This window comes from Leopardus geoffroyi, chromosome A2, assembly GCF_018350155.1.
Source record: "Leopardus geoffroyi isolate Oge1 chromosome A2, O.geoffroyi_Oge1_pat1.0, whole genome shotgun sequence".
In the NCBI taxonomy this organism is placed as follows: Eukaryota; Metazoa; Chordata; class Mammalia; order Carnivora; family Felidae; genus Leopardus; species Leopardus geoffroyi.
The window spans coordinates 89,465,942-89,481,679 of record NC_059331.1 but is presented as its reverse complement, the minus strand read 5'-3'; the positions used below and the strand labels follow the sequence as shown (position 1 = coordinate 89,481,679).

The 15,738-nt window shown below is 36.4% G+C and overlaps 1 protein-coding gene across 9 annotated transcripts in view; it reads left to right on the top strand.

The window, feature by feature from the left end:
- Window positions 1-15,738, top strand: part of SEMA3D (semaphorin 3D) — a 200,851-nt gene that overhangs the window by 114,469 nt on the left and 70,644 nt on the right. For all 9 annotated transcript variants that reach the window (XM_045494651.1, XM_045494650.1, XM_045494658.1 and 6 more), the window contains 2 exons: window positions 9,002-9,121; window positions 14,289-14,382. In XM_045494651.1, coding sequence (XP_045350607.1) covers window positions 9,002-9,121; window positions 14,289-14,382 — 214 coding nt within the window. The remainder of the gene's footprint in view (window positions 1-9,001; window positions 9,122-14,288; window positions 14,383-15,738) is intronic.

Sequence of the window (15,738 nt, the reverse complement as noted above, 5' to 3'; positions counted from 1 at the left end):
CCAAAAGGAATAACACTATTCTCAGAAATTTAGAAATACAGGACTTTCTAAAGTGTTAATTGTAAATATTATTATTTTCTTCACATGAATCTCAGAAATGCACTTAAAACATTAAAAATAGATCGTCAGAAAACATTATATTTCTAGGATTTTACATTTGTCATTTATATGCATGGATTTTGGAAATGTACACAAAATCATGAGGTTCTGCAGCACCATAAACACACAATTGATACTTAATTTAATTTGGGTTACAATTAAACTTATGGCCTCTAGAAGAAGAATTTCAAAAGTTGACATATTAAGAAAGATTGGGTGAAATGAATGGCATAAATTCTGGAATAAGAACCAGAAGTAATGTACTCTAAAATTTACTTAAGCATAATCATATGACGTAACCTATAAAGGATAAATAATGGAGTTCTAATACAAACTTCTGGTGTAAGCTGACTTATGGACCAGAGAAAACCCTTAGATACATGTGACTAACCTAGTTGCTTTGTATGTGCGGCCAGGAGGTCCTGTCCGAATTGCTTTTGCACTGTCCACAGTGTTCTGCGTTCTCCTCCGCACTGCATTGCCTGTTCTATCTCCACCAGTAACAGAAGAGGGCTGGGGCTCTTTGTGCCTCTTCTCAGCAAAGGGTTCTGATTCAGGACAGATGCTCTGTGTTCTGCCCTGACTTCTTGTACTGTGGTGACAGGGAGAATTGCTCACTTGCTTGCTTGCTTGCTTTCTTCTTCTTTCTCTTCCTCTTTCTTTCTCTTTCTTTCTTTCTTTCTTTCTTTCTTTCTTTCTTTCTTTCTTTCTTTCTTTCTTATTTCTTTTTTGATTTTTTTTTGTTTTTGACAAAATAAATCACTTCCTGAATGTAACTCAAGGTGAAAAGAGGTTCTAAACCTTGAGCAGAAACATGGATGTCCTGGGGCTTCCTTTACAGTATTCTCTAATGTTGCTGTAAACACAGTAATGCAGGGGTGTTTTGCTGAGCAATGCTTTATATTTAATAACAATTAATAGTGTGTGTTGTATATAGGAAAGCATAATGAGATATAAAAATTCTCACTTGATCAATGTGATAAAACAACATGACATATGATGCCTAATATAATTACGAGAAAGCTTAGAAGACTAAGAATTTGAGACAACTGGTTTGTTCACCCATTTTGTTTATTCAACAAATACTTACTAGAGTGTAAATATGTCCATAACTATATATATGAAAGGATACAGTATCCGCTATCATGGAGTTTTTAGTACTCAGTAACAACACTGCAAAACAAAATAATCAAAACAACAGGAAGGAAAACTTTTGATTATGCCTGACTTTGTATTCCTTTAATGTTAAATGTGGTCTTTGCAGGCACATTTATGTTAATAGAAATATATCAGGGGTGTTAGCAGCAAATGAAACAGGAAACAGCTGTCACATTTATTTTACTTGAAATGAAAAAGATCAAACTATTCCAAAATATATTCTTCCTCCCATGTCTCTAATCTCTTCACCCTGTTCACTACCCTACTGAGCGGGTGCTCAGCTCTGCGAATCCTCAATACTTTTTTTGTATTTGTGGGGAAAAAAAAGATGCAGTATTTATGAGAGGCTTCAAAATTAATTTAATAACAGTAACAGCATGCCATACACAGTATGAACACTAGAATATTTTGTATTTTCCCAGTATTGACTGCGTGAAAAGGGGACAATAGGAAAAGGGTGGTTTAAATTTCCTCCAATAAACTAATGTCAATATTCCCATGGAGCAGATGAGGGGTAAATACTCAAGGTCAAACAATCAGTGAAGGTTTCAATTGTGACAGTGTTCTTATTTCAGTATGTTCACTACTCCCAGTTATATAGTAACTCAGTTGCCCTTATTATTAAGTTAAAGCAAAGGGTGATAAACTTTTCAGGAGGTGGGGTCCTAGAGCATATACGACCCAATATATGGAGCCTATACTTGCAAGTTGAGTTGTATTTGGGAGCTAGTAATCACCTCTAACCTTGAAGCACACCTACTGCTACCCCAAGATTAGAGATATGGGAAGCTTTTCCCTCTGTACTGAAATCTGTAAAGTTTGATGTTGAATCATGTGGGGATAATACAACTCTTCGCCTCCTTCTTTTTAATCTGTCACTGTAAAATAATATATTTTAGAATTACTAAGAATAGCTAACACTTTTATAGCACTTACCATGCTCTGGGAACTGCTTTCAATGCTTTATAAGCCCCCTTCATCCTTTTAATCATACTAAATGCAAGGTTTTAATGTTTTCTAGATGAAAAGACTGAACCCAGAAAAATTAAATGGGTTGCCCAATATCACATCTAATAAATAGTGAAACCGTGAATTGAATCTAGAAGTCTTGCCCCATAGTCCATGTTCTTACTTATACAACACTGTGATCTACACGTCTGAATTCTACATATAAGGTCTGAAAACCTTACCCCTCAAACTGTACCCCTCAAATCACTTCCCCTTCAATATCCCGTAATAGAGCCTCGATTTACAGCATTGCATAGATTTCAGCCAACAGAAAACTGAGGCAAGTGTGTGGTTTTATTGACCTCTTTTACTGCCTTTGGCATTACCCTCTCTCCTCCCTTCTCTCTAGTAATTTTTACCTACTTCCCAAGAGTGCTTTTAGGATTAACAAGTGTTTGGAAAGATTGTCCCTTTACACAAAGGTACTATATAACTGAAAAAATAGTGAATTATTTACCATAATGAAAGTTAGCTAATTGGGGTGGGGATGGAATAGAAGATGTGGATACAAAAGAGAACTATTCCCCTTTCTTGACCAGTCTCCAGTTTAGTCCAAAGAAAGGAAATAGTGGCAGGAAGCTATTTGACAGCATTTTGTTTCTGCTTAGAATATTTTTCAAAAGAAAGTCACTAAAAAAGTGTCTTTGGTCCTGACTATAAAGAGTGGAGTAAACAGCTCAGTCCAGGCAAAAGAACACACAGGATGTGGGCAGCCTGGGTTCTGTTTGTCATCTTAACCCTAGAGGCACACAACCTCGTCAACAGAGACATTACGTGGAATTCGAGGATCTTCCATGGGTAACGTCCTATGATTGCATTCTTTCTTCTTTTTGTGAAAGAACATCTAAAAGTGAAACAAAGTGCTCATTGTAGAAAGTTTGCAAATTACATGGACGTCATCTGTAAATATCTCCTCCCCCATGAACATTACCCAGCAATAGCTGGTGACGTTTTGATGTTTATTCTTCTATCTTATCTATTTACTATTTTTCAGAATGAAATCATTGTATACATAGTCCCTTACAACATTTTTTTTTGCTTTGCAAACTGCCATGAGCATTTTCCCATGTCATTAAATTCCTTTTTATAACACTACTTTTAATAGCTACACTGCATTCCTTTATATATTATTTCATCAATCCTCTATTGTTAGAAGTTTGGTATATATCCAGTTTTTAACTTTTGTAAGTGATGCTTCACGTGAAAAATCTTATACATATATATTGTGAACATCTTTGATTACTGAGTAGAATTACCGGTCAGAGGATATAATTTTTTTTTTAGGATATAAAAGTTTTTATGCCCATTACAAAATTACCCTCCAGAAAGTTGATGCCTTTGTGCCTTAACCAGCAATGTGTGCTGGTGAGAGGATATTATTTTACCCTACTCTTGCTAATAGTGGGTACAACGTGTGGTTAATATTTAATGCTAATACGTAAATGAATAAAATAAATGTATTTCATCTTGGCCAACAAAAAGACAGTTATTTTTGTTATTTTTGCCTGAAATTCTTCCATTACTAGAAGTACTAAATATTTTATATTTGGTAGGATATCATATCCCTATAATTTGTTCATTTTTAAGTTTTAGTGTTTGCCTTTTCCTTACTGGTTATTTACAGATTTTTAAGATATATATATTGTTGTATCATATTATTATACATATTTTCCAGAAAAAAAAAATATATATATACAGTTTATTATTACTTTGTGATCCCCTTATATAGAAAATATTCTTTTCCGTTATCCTATTTGGTCTGTAGACTTTTGAATTTTAAATATTTACCATTGAGCTATAGCTACTAAATTTTAAATGTTTAAATAGGCACCTCTCTCTCTCTCTCTCTCTCTCTCTCTCTCTCTCTCTCTCTTTAAAGTATTTTATTTTGTCCTGGCACTACAACTAGTTTTTGCTCTGTAGAAATTTCTGCTTTGGATCTTCCATTTTTAAGAGAGAAATGTGATATTTGTATTTTCATGTATTTATTTTGAGGTGTCAACAACTAATGAAAATATTTTCAACCCTGTAAGACCTAAACAGTTCCCTGTGTAGCCTGGATTCTATTCTGAGGTCTTTTAGACAAACCTGACCTGTAGCATGTGAAAAGACTATACTGATGACCAAAACATTTGATGATCACTATTATTCTGCAAAATATACTAAAAGTAAAAACAAACCAGATTCCTAAGTCACGAGTGTCTTTCCATATATAACCTAAATAAGTTTAAATTGGCAATTGTAAGTTAGTTATCAGAAACATATATAAAGCTATATTAGATTTAATTGGACTATATATAAGTCTAGAGAATTATAGTTACTGGATTTCTGTTTTCTTTTTTTTTTTTTTTCAGGTGTCTAGGGAGAAACTCAAATTCCAAGTGCTGACACGTAATACAAATAGATATTAGCTTTTTCTTCTGAGTATTAATTCAGTATTATATTTGTCTTCCTTATTTAATTACATATATATGAATAAATGTATATGTGAGGTAAAATATTGAAATGTTATTTGAGAGAATTAGAAAGTTGATACTAGTTTTAAATTTTCTGTTTCTCTTTTTCTTCCAATGGGAGTGTTGGTTGGAGGGAAGGAGAGTATAGGTGGGAAGAATAAGGAAGGAAGGAGAAATTCAATATTTTTCCAAAGTTGAGTATATTACTCACTTAATTGAATTGTTTGTTCCCATGTGACCACCCTTGCAGTTGTGGGGAATAGCTGACAAATTAGTCAGATTTCAGGGGAAGTTAAAAAAGCCGCTTCTCAGAGTTATCTTTCTTTATGCCTCACAGAATTACTCTACCGTTAATAGCCGTGCAGGTTGCTAAGTGAATTAAATCAAGTTAATCATTGCTCCTGCTATTGAAGCAAAACTTGATCTTGTAGGATCTTTGTTCCCAGGTTTCTTTTCCCTCAAGCAACCCAACCCTTTTCATTGCCTTCAGGAACTACCTTCTATCAACTTCACTACTGAACACTTTGAGCAGAACTGACTTTTTCATAAAGTGTCAAGACAATTCAGGACTCACCCACAAATTGTTCTATTCTATGTCAGCCCAATCTGGGATGCGGGAGGGATTGCATAAGTAAATCACTGCTAATATCTCACCAGGTCAGATACTAACATAGTAAGTTACCTTCTAGGACTGGCTGCATTTTAATAAAGTACTCCTACACAAGTTCAAGGATGTGAAATATTTCAGGTGTGATTCTGTCTCCTCTGTATTAAACTTCACCCTGGCTTATTAGCCTTTTTGAAACAATTGCTATGTCTCTCATAGTCCCCAATCTTTCTGACTCTATAATTTATAATCTGGAAAGGGAGTTGTTTTATTTTTTTATACAAATATGTATGTCAGAATCTTGTAAAATTACTGTCTTGGTCAGCGTGGGCTACTGTAACAAAATATCGTAAACTAGGTGGTTTAAACAATAGACATTTATTTCTCACAGTTCTGGATGCTGTTAAGTTCAAGATCAAAGTGCAGGCAGACTTGGTCCCTGATGAAAATTCTCTTCCTGGCTTGCAGATGGCCATGGTCCTGTCATATCTTCACATGGCAAAGAGAGAGAGGGGAGGGGGGAGAGGGAGAGAGAGAGAGAAGAGAGTTCTTCCTGTTCCTTCCCATAAGGACACTCACTAATCCCACCATGATGATCCTACTCTCCAAAAGCTAATTACCTCCAAAGACCCCACCTCCTATTACCGTCTCATTGAGGGGCTTAGGGTTTCAACCAATGAGTTTTGGAGGACACAAATACTCAGTTCACAACAATTACCCTCTGAATTCTATGACTGTTCGTAAAACTGAGCTTTTTAAAAAATGATGAAATAATGGGCAGTGAATCCATCTCTCCTCACTCCAGCAGTGTAATTCTGCTCTTCCCTTTCCTGTGGACTGTTCCTTGTATAGATTTTACCTTGCATAAATCTCTTTGTGGGGGAAAGATCAAGAAATAAAAGTCCCTTCGGTGAGCATGAGTGAGCCAAATAAAGGCCAGAGAATACTAAAACCTGTCATCCTAGTGAGGAAGCCATCGTTACACCTTATCTGGTGATCACAGACATTTTTTCCACTTTTTGTCTTGGCTGTTCTCATCTCTGTTATTTGTTCAAAATCATTAGTGTGGCATATGTACTGTCGGAATTAGATTTGCATTTGAGATTGCCTAACATGATATTAAAGAACATGAAGCGAGTCCCCTGTGGTGCCTTTGTGCACATAGAAAATAAGTTCTCTCCATCAGACACATTGATACAAAGGTGGAAAACTAACACAATAGGATTTTGTTAAGCAAGGCTTTTCGCTAGAAAACTGTCTTAGTGAATTTAAATTTTTCCTTTCTTAGGGGTGCCTGGGTGGCTCCATGGGTTGAGCATTACCCTCTTGATTTCAGCTCAGGTCGTGATCCCAGAGTCGTGGGCCCGAGCCCCACGTCAGGCTCTGCACTGAGATGGAGCCTGCTTAAGATTCTTTCTCCCTCTGTCCCTCTTCGCACTCACACGCTCTCTCTCTCTAAAATAAATAATAGAGGGGCGCCTGGGTGGCTCAGTCGGTTAAGTGTCCGACTTCGGCTCAGGTCACGATCTCACGGTTCGTGGGTTTGAGCCCCACATCGGGCTCTGTGCTGACAGCTTGGAGCCTGGACCCTGCTTCTGATTCCGTCTCTCCCTCTCTCTCTGCCCCTCCCCTGCTCATGCTGTCTCTCTCTGTCTCTCAAAAATAAATAAATGTAAAAAAAATTTTTTAATAAAATAAAATAAAATAAATGATAGATAGATAAGTAAATAATTTCCTTTCTTAAGAGTTTGCATATAGTAAATATATGAGAACATATACAAAAAATATGAAAATATTCAAAATGATAAAGATGTCGATAGTGTGATTTGCACATTTAGATGTGCCTTTTTGTTTGTTTTTGTTTTTCAGCATACAACCTAAGTAACCATATGCAGTGGCCCCGTTAGAGAGTGCGAAGTCTGCCCACTTGATAAAAAAACATCCTTTTCTTGTGTAGGTGCCCGAGGGACTGATAGTGATACTGTCTTTTCATATAGTCTTAAGCAACTGCTTTGGTTATAGCGAAGCAGAGAACAGAAGGCTCCATGAGTTCATTGTGACATTCTTCTAGGCTAGAATGTACATCTTTTATTAACTGGCATCTATGAAATCTCAAGACATCAAACTGCAAGGCGAGCTGGCCGAAGGAAGTACTAAGGACGAGGAACTCTGTACCACAGAGATGCAGACGTAGCTTTTCACTCTCAAATCTGGGTAGCCACTGGGATAGTGATATTTTATTTAGATCAAAATCAGGGTTGGGTGCCTGGGTGGCTGAGTCGGTTGAGGGTCCGACTTCGGCCCAGGTCATGATCTCACGGCTCATGAGTTGGAGCCCCGCGTCAGGCTCTGTGCTGACAGCTCAGAGGCTGGAGCCTGCTTCGGATTCTGTGTCTCCCTCTCTCTCTGCCCCTCTCCCACTCATGCTCTGTCTCTCTCAAAAATAAAATAAAAACATAATTTTAAAAAAATCAGGGTAAATAATAATTATTAATGTTACATCATTTAACTTAATTCACACAAGAATCCTGTCAGTTAAGTTGTTGTCCGCTTTTGAAAATTTTCTGTAATTTTAAAAGCCACCCTGCCCTGCCAGTTAGGTCACTGTTTTTTGGTGTTGGGGTTTTTGGTAATACATTCCTTCTTAACAACCCAATAAGAGTGACCACTAGGTCAATGTCTGACTGGTGTGGAAATCGTGGACATTCAGGTAGGAAAGAACTAGACTTTTCCTATGAATCCCAGTGGCTTCATTAGGTTTCTTCCTTCCTTAGTGAACACTCACTCATCTCCTAGATAGAATCAATCTAGAATAAAAGTGTACTCCAGCCCATGTTTTCTCAAGGGTTTTGGGGTCTGGGAACCATGAAGCCGTGGTTAAGATCATTCCCAATAATTATGTAAAGATAAGGAATTATTTATCAGAGGTAAATAGAAAAGTAATGTATGATAACAGAAATGACTACTCTGAAAAATTGAGTCACTATTTATAAGTAACTAAGATAATAATTAAGTTATAACAATAATAATGCAAAGAAATATTTCTAAGACTAAGCATATGCAAAACAAGCAGGAATCTATAAATCTCTTCAAAACTTTGAGCCCGTGTAAAAATACGTATGGGAAAAACAAAAGATTCTTAGAACAAGCAGGAGTTAATTTGAGTCTTAAAGGCTCTGTAACATTGAAAATAAGTGGAAATAAAGTAATAGGGCATTCCACCCAATAAGAATGGAATACATATATGGGAATACACGTCTGTGTTCAGTGTTCTGCTCAGTGGAGCTGAGACAGTTGATGTTGTAAGCAGTAGACAACGTGGGAACATCAGAATGTGACAGGTTTTGTTCTCTAGGTGATTCATGAAGCAATGTATGGATATCTCATTCTGTTTATATACATTCTCTGGGCCCCTTGAATACCTATAAAGATGTATGTTCTAAGACCCTGATTAGTTCAAAACCTGTAAAACTTCAGGCAGCTTCAGTCGCTCGTTTAAGGCAGTTTCTAATATGTTTTGCCTCCTTTGCTAAATCAGATGTTTAAAGACTTCTCATAAGTCTTTTTTTTCCATTTTTGCTGCTATTCTTGATAATTTATCTACTTGGAAAGCAGGTGGTATGAATCATAATCTTTGTGTGCTAATGCTTTTATTTTTTTGTGTGTCCAATAGACAGAATGTGCAAATTTCATCCGTGTACTTCAGCCCTACAACAAAACTCACATTTATGTGTGTGGAACTGGAGCATTTCATCCAATATGTGGTTATATTGATCTTGGAGTCTACAAGGAGGTAATATAATGAAATAGAATGAAAACAGTTAGTTGTCATAATGTTACTTAATGTCTTTGACATGAAGCAGTCAGATTTGAATATAAAATTTGAATCCTACAGTTTATAAGAACTCACGTTCCCAACCATCTGATGGATTGCCATTTTGATTATACACTTTATCTACCTAATAACATTTTTGTTAGAAGTTTTTTTAATGAGAAGATTAAAATTAAAAGGGCATAATGTTGAAAGTGCTTGTTTTCTGTGGGCTCTATGTATGTCGTTATTTTCTCTTGAGTTTCCATTATAATTAGATCTATATAGTATGTTGCTGTTAGTAAAAACCCACGTCCCATAAGGCCTTGCAGTGGAATTGTATCTTATAAATAATTTCATTTTCCCCATTTGGCAAATTTGGACCTGTTACGTATGGTTACAATGGTGCACACTAAGCACAGAGGATTTTAATTATTGTCTTAAAATTGTATAGGTAGTCATTAGCACACTGAACTCATGATTTCTGCCGGATCAAATTGACATAGTAGAAATAAAGGTTGTACTAAATAAGGAATAATATATTCCAGCTATCAGTGAGCATTTTAATAAATGAGAAGCATGCAGATTTCAGTAACTTAATTAATAACTAATACATTAAAGCACCTTCTTTGGGTCATGGACTGTGCCAGGCACTGTACATGGATGGTTTCTTTGAAATTTCACGACACTCTTAATTGAAGTTAATACCTTTGTAACTCCCAACTTACAAGTTAGTAAAAATGGAGTCTCAGTGGAATTAAATAACACGCCTGAAATCTCCCAGCTAATAAGTGGTCCGGCAAGGAATTGGACCAAAGCAGTCTGTCTCCAGAGCAAGCATGCCCACCTGAGATTCAGAATACATACTCTAAATTGCTTCTTTGTATGGGTTTGATGGGTTGTACTGTCATCCTTATGTTTATGTATATACTACTTGTGAATAACCACACATATTTGCAGGATAATTGGCTGTGTGTTTGAAAGCAAAGTCTAGGCGTATGGAACAAGTTTCTTTACATTGATTTAACTGATTCATGCAGAGATCAAACCCACAGCTGTGGCTGGATTAATTTTCCTCTCTAACCAACTTGTCTAACCAGCCCATTCTCAACCGTTTGAAAATAAAGCAACTTTCATAGTTAAATCTCTGAACCACTAGGAGACTTGGCAACTTGAATCCATCATTCTTTGTTGCTGGTGTAATGTTCTCTTGCCTAGCTTTGATGAAGGGTAATATATAACAGTAGCTCATAGCATAGGGTGTAATTATATGAGATAGCCCCACAGCTTGGATGTGTTTTGAGGCCTGAGGCTAAAGGCCAAACTCACAACTTGCTGAGGGGTGCAAATAGTGTTCTTTAACTCCTAAAAGTCACAAGTGCTGAAAGGGAATTTAGATGGAGCTAATTACTTAGCTTGGGACTGTCAAGCAGCCCCGGGGCAGTCAGATTTATAAGTTCTGTGAACGCGAGAATTATGAGTGAGCAGGGATATGGAATCTTTCCATTGGTCAGGAGTGCAGGTAATTGCACGGCGATGCTGCTTGAAGATGGTTAACTTTTTAAATGAATTGTGAGTCCCAGGAATTCCTTGTCCTTCCAGAACGAATTTAGAAGGCTCTTAGATTATTAGGTAAAGTTGCTCCTAAAGTGGCTGGAAAGAGGAACCAGCAATATATAGAAGGGATGGAGGAGAGAAGTATGGGAAGACCCTTTCTGAGGACTACTACTGTGCAGTGTGGCTGGGGCAATGAGAAGAAAGAGGAAAAAAAAAAACAAAAAACCTCAAATGAATGCCAGATTTCTGTCTTTGGCAGTGAATCGGAGAGTGGTATTACTTATTGAGGTGAGAATAGTAATAAGTTTTGGAGGGAAATGGTAAGTTGGTTTTGTACATTCTGCATCTGACAAATGCAGGTCATACCAACTGGGCGTTTGGATCCGGATTTCAGGACAGAAGTCAGGGCAGTTGTTAACAGCTAATAGTTAGCGCATGGGGAGCCAGGGTTTGAATTATGGCTTCAGCCATTTACCAGCTCCATAGTCTTATCCACCCTGCATAAAATTTCCAAGCTTCTGTTTATTTAGGAAAAAGATAATGATAATAATAGAAACTATCTCACAGAGTTATTTTGAGGAGAAAATGAGAAAATGCTTTTGGCCAAGTACTTGCTTCCTTCCAGTAACTTAGTACTCAGTCATATTAGGCAGTAGGAACACAGAAAGGCAAAAAGGCAAGGATTTTAAAAGTGTATGTTTAAACTTCATGTGAAAATAATGTCTGCAATTTATTTATGCATGTATGTGTACGTATAGTGTGTGTATACACACACATTCAATATATATATTATTCTGTGTGTATGTGTGTATGTGTGTGTATATGTGTGTATATATATATATTCCGTGACACTGAGAATACCTGATAGTTGTTGAGTAATTACATTTTAAGTGTGTTCTTTGCTCTGGGATCTCCCCTATGCTGCTGCTTATCTCTTTAATTGTGGGTGGTATTAATAATAACTTTGCCTCATTGCTATGTTGATTAAATGTTTCCTATCATGCTTATCTCTCTACTTCAACAACATATGTCTGTGCACAGCTTAGATAGGTACATTTTGCTTAATTAATTAGGCTTAGGGAATTTAATAGGACAAGTCTTATAAAACTGAAGCTGTCTCAAAAGTTAGCGTCATGTAATTTAGTCCATTTATCTTGGAAAGGCCTTTTAATCAACCATTATTTTTTTACATGATATTCTTATTGGTGTCCTTGACTCTGGCTTAAGGAAACTTGCTTTCCTGATATTTTCTTTCCTCAGGCGATTATAAGAGAGACCTTGAACTAAGCCTTCACGGATACCAATTTTATGGACTTATCTTGAGAATTTAATAAAGTGAAACATCTTAAAAACAGAAGTCTGTACAATTATGAGCGTTTATCCAGTACTTTTGATTAACTGTGCCACTCTCTGGTTTTCTTGGTTTTTCTTTCTTACCTTTTTACTATAATCTTCTGGCACACCAGGATTCAGTTTACTTCCTGTCCCATTACAATATCCCATTATAGGCTTTAGGGTCTACAGTTCTGTTTGACCTATGGAAAATAATGTGCTCTTAATGATATTTAAACATACATAAGAGCCACTATCTGCAGGTGTTTTTTTTTTGTTTTTTTGTTTTTGTTTTTTTTTCCCCCCCTGACATATCTCTAGCCCCATTCCCAGTTGGGAAGCATGCCCTAAATGTGTTCTCACTGGACTTTTTTCGTGCTTAGGCTACACTATCACAGGTTGTCATTAGCTGGCCTGTTTTAACCAAACATACTTGGATTTGATCATATTACACGGTCACGGTGGGTCTACAAGTTGATTTCAACACGTTTTTAAATCCACGGGTTTGAAATTCTTAGATGAAATTAGTTAACAGCATGAATTTTGGGGACAACCTTGAGAGTTCTTTGCCTCTTACTACTATATGATACAGAACAAGATACTTAACCCCTTCTAGCCTCAGTATTCCACTGGTAAAGCTGGAACTCTTAAAGTAGCTATGTCCTTCAGCTTATGGTGAGGATTCAGTGAGATAATGTACATAAATTTCCTGGCCCATGGTTAATACCTATTAACAGCAGGGACTTTTCCTGTTTGCATTAAAGTGTATTTACTTAAAATGATGAAATAGCATTTGACAATCATGCTATTTAAATTGCTACCACTTGGGGCGCCTGGGTGGCGCAGTCGGTTAAGCGTCCGACTTCAGCCAGGTCACGATCTCGCGGTCCGTGAGTTCTAGCCCCGCGTCAGGCTCTGGGCTGATGGCTCAGAGCCTGGAGCCTGTTTCCGATTCTGTGTCTCCCTCTCTCTCTGCCCCTCCCCCGTTCATGCTCTGTCTCTCTCTGTCCCAAAAATAAATAAACGTTGAAAAAAAAAAATTAATAAAAAAATAAAAAATAAAAAAATAAATTGCTACCACTATTTTTTTAATTAGGAGGTAATTACTATTGGTTCCGTTCAGAAGAAATACACAAATCTGAAATGACGGCATCACACAACAAATAATCCAATTTCCTCCATCCTTTTTGCTTCCTTGCTTACTTTCTAGATAAGTAGTTTTAAATATTCCTTTCTTATTACATGTGTGTTCTGATATAACTTGGTAGATACACCCTCTAGAGAAAATGTCTGAAATGCTGAGATTCTCTAACTAGTGCATATGTGGGGTGAGTCAGCCTTTCTGCTGGATGGTAGTGTTGTCATTGTTATGAAACACTCAAACTCATGGGGCCATATTCATTATACATTCATATTTTTCTTGGAAAGTTCAACTTAAGATGTTGTTTTTTCCTGAATATTAAAAGTCTGCCAATGTCATTCTGTCTGTGGCCACTATTATAAAAATAGATATTTCAGCCAAAATAACTATGTGGTTTTAATGTGTACAGTGTTTTCATAATAGTGAAAATACTACAACAGGGTTTTTTTTTTTTTTTTTGGCCCACATGTATCAACAGCTCTGTAAATGTACTCCCTGTCTTAGAATGCTTTTATGTCTCTAAAATCACAAAATGTCACAAGCTTATTTTGCTATAGTTGCAGATGCTTGAGTAAACAAACTGCAATAGTAATGAAACTATAATTATTATAGTAAATTAATTTCTTCCTTTTTTTTTCTTTTTAAAAGTAATCTCTATACACCCAACGTGGGGCTTGAACTCATGATCCTGAGATCAAGAGTTGCATGCTTCACTGACTGAGCCAGGCGGGCTCCCCATAAATTCATTTCTTAAATGAGGAAATTAGCTTATTAGCCTCAGTGAATTTGTTTTGAGGCTTAAGAAATATGTATGCTTGATGGTGATTTTGATAATGAGAGCGGTCCAGACGTAGTGAATTGATTACATTACCACTTCCGATTGAAAAATTAATTCAGTATTATCATTACTACTTTGGGCAAACACAGACCAAGCCATGGGAATTGAGCCATGCCAGAAATAATATTTGCTAAAGAGTTAAGGAGCACAGCCTGATGCACATGCTATATTCAATCAGTTTTTGTTGAATTAATGAGTTAGAGTTTAGTTCTTATCTCCTATCTTCTTGCTGATTCTGCTGTTTTAAAAAATCTCACTTGTGTTAATATTTCTCATAACAGGAAGTTATATTCAAACTAGACACACATAATTTGGAGTCTGGCAGACTGAAGTGTCCTTTTGATCCTCAGCAGCCTTTTGCTTCGGTAATGACAGGTAAGAGCAACGGCAGGCTGTTCTTGCTTTTAGGTGATTTTCTGAAAAGGTATGTGTAGATTAAACCACAGTTTCTTGCTGCATTAAAGATTATTTTGGATTACTCTTTCACTGGCTATTTGGTTACAGTATTTTAGTGCCAAGTCTCTATATTTAGCATCCTTATCCTTAGGTGAGGCCCCAGCAATCTTTCATTTCTACACAGTTTTTATTTACTTTTATTATTTTTTTAAATGTGTATTTATTTATTTTGAGAGAGAGAGAAAGAGAGCATGTGAGAGAATCCCAAGTAGGGCTGTGCTTGGGAACCCACAAACCATGAGATGAACCGTGAGATCATGACCTGAGCCAAAGTCAAGAGTTTGACGCTTAACCAGTTGAGCCTCCCAGACACCCCTCTGCACAGTTTTTAAGTGAACTTCTGGTTGAATTCTTTTTAATGCAAATGACACGTACTTACTTGTTCTATAATTCTGTATTTAGATGGCAGATTTTCTTATACTACACTATGTCCTGTTTGGCTTACTTTGGAAGTTAAATTTAGCAATTCTTTAAACATGATAAAATACAAAATATGTTGAAGAATTGAGTGGAAGAATTAATAATAAGATATAGTGGATAAATTAATAAAACAAACGGTAGAATACAGATAATATAGAATACAGATGATAGAATGTTGTAAGACTTTTTCTTCCAATTTCACCCTAACTTGATTGTATTCATGGAAATGCAAAATGTTTGTGAACATATTCAATCTTCTCTCGCTTTGTCTACATCATAAATTCAACTTGAGAGGTGACTATCCTGTTTAAAGAAGGCAGTACCGTGTGGTCTGAAGTCTGTTCAGAGGAATGTCGGCACGACCTCTGAATTTTAACCATTATAAGGACTCCTTTTGTCTCGGTTTCGTTCATGACTTTGCTCTCTTTTTATTTAACTTGTCTATCAAATGTTTGAATAGACGATAAGAGTGAAGCACCATGGCATTTTAATTTTCACCTAGTGAGGACTAGTGATCTTCCTTTGAAGTGAAAGCGTGTGTGTTTTTGTGTGTTTTGAAAATTGTATGACTAATGTTCAGTCATTATCCTCAGAAAGGGAGATAGATGATTTGGGATTCTGATCTGTCAAGTGGGGCTGACAGATCCTTAATAAAAACAATGGATTGTAGGCATTGGTGACCCCCCCCACCTTACAAATCCCTAAGTGATTTAAGTACAAAGAAGACAGTTTTAAAGCCTGGATAGACAGATAAAATTTTTAGGTTGAAACATACCATTTTTTTTCCTGACAAAATGTTCAGATATCCACAGTGTTATATGTTTGAAATGAATGGTTTGTTTCCTTTACTCTTAC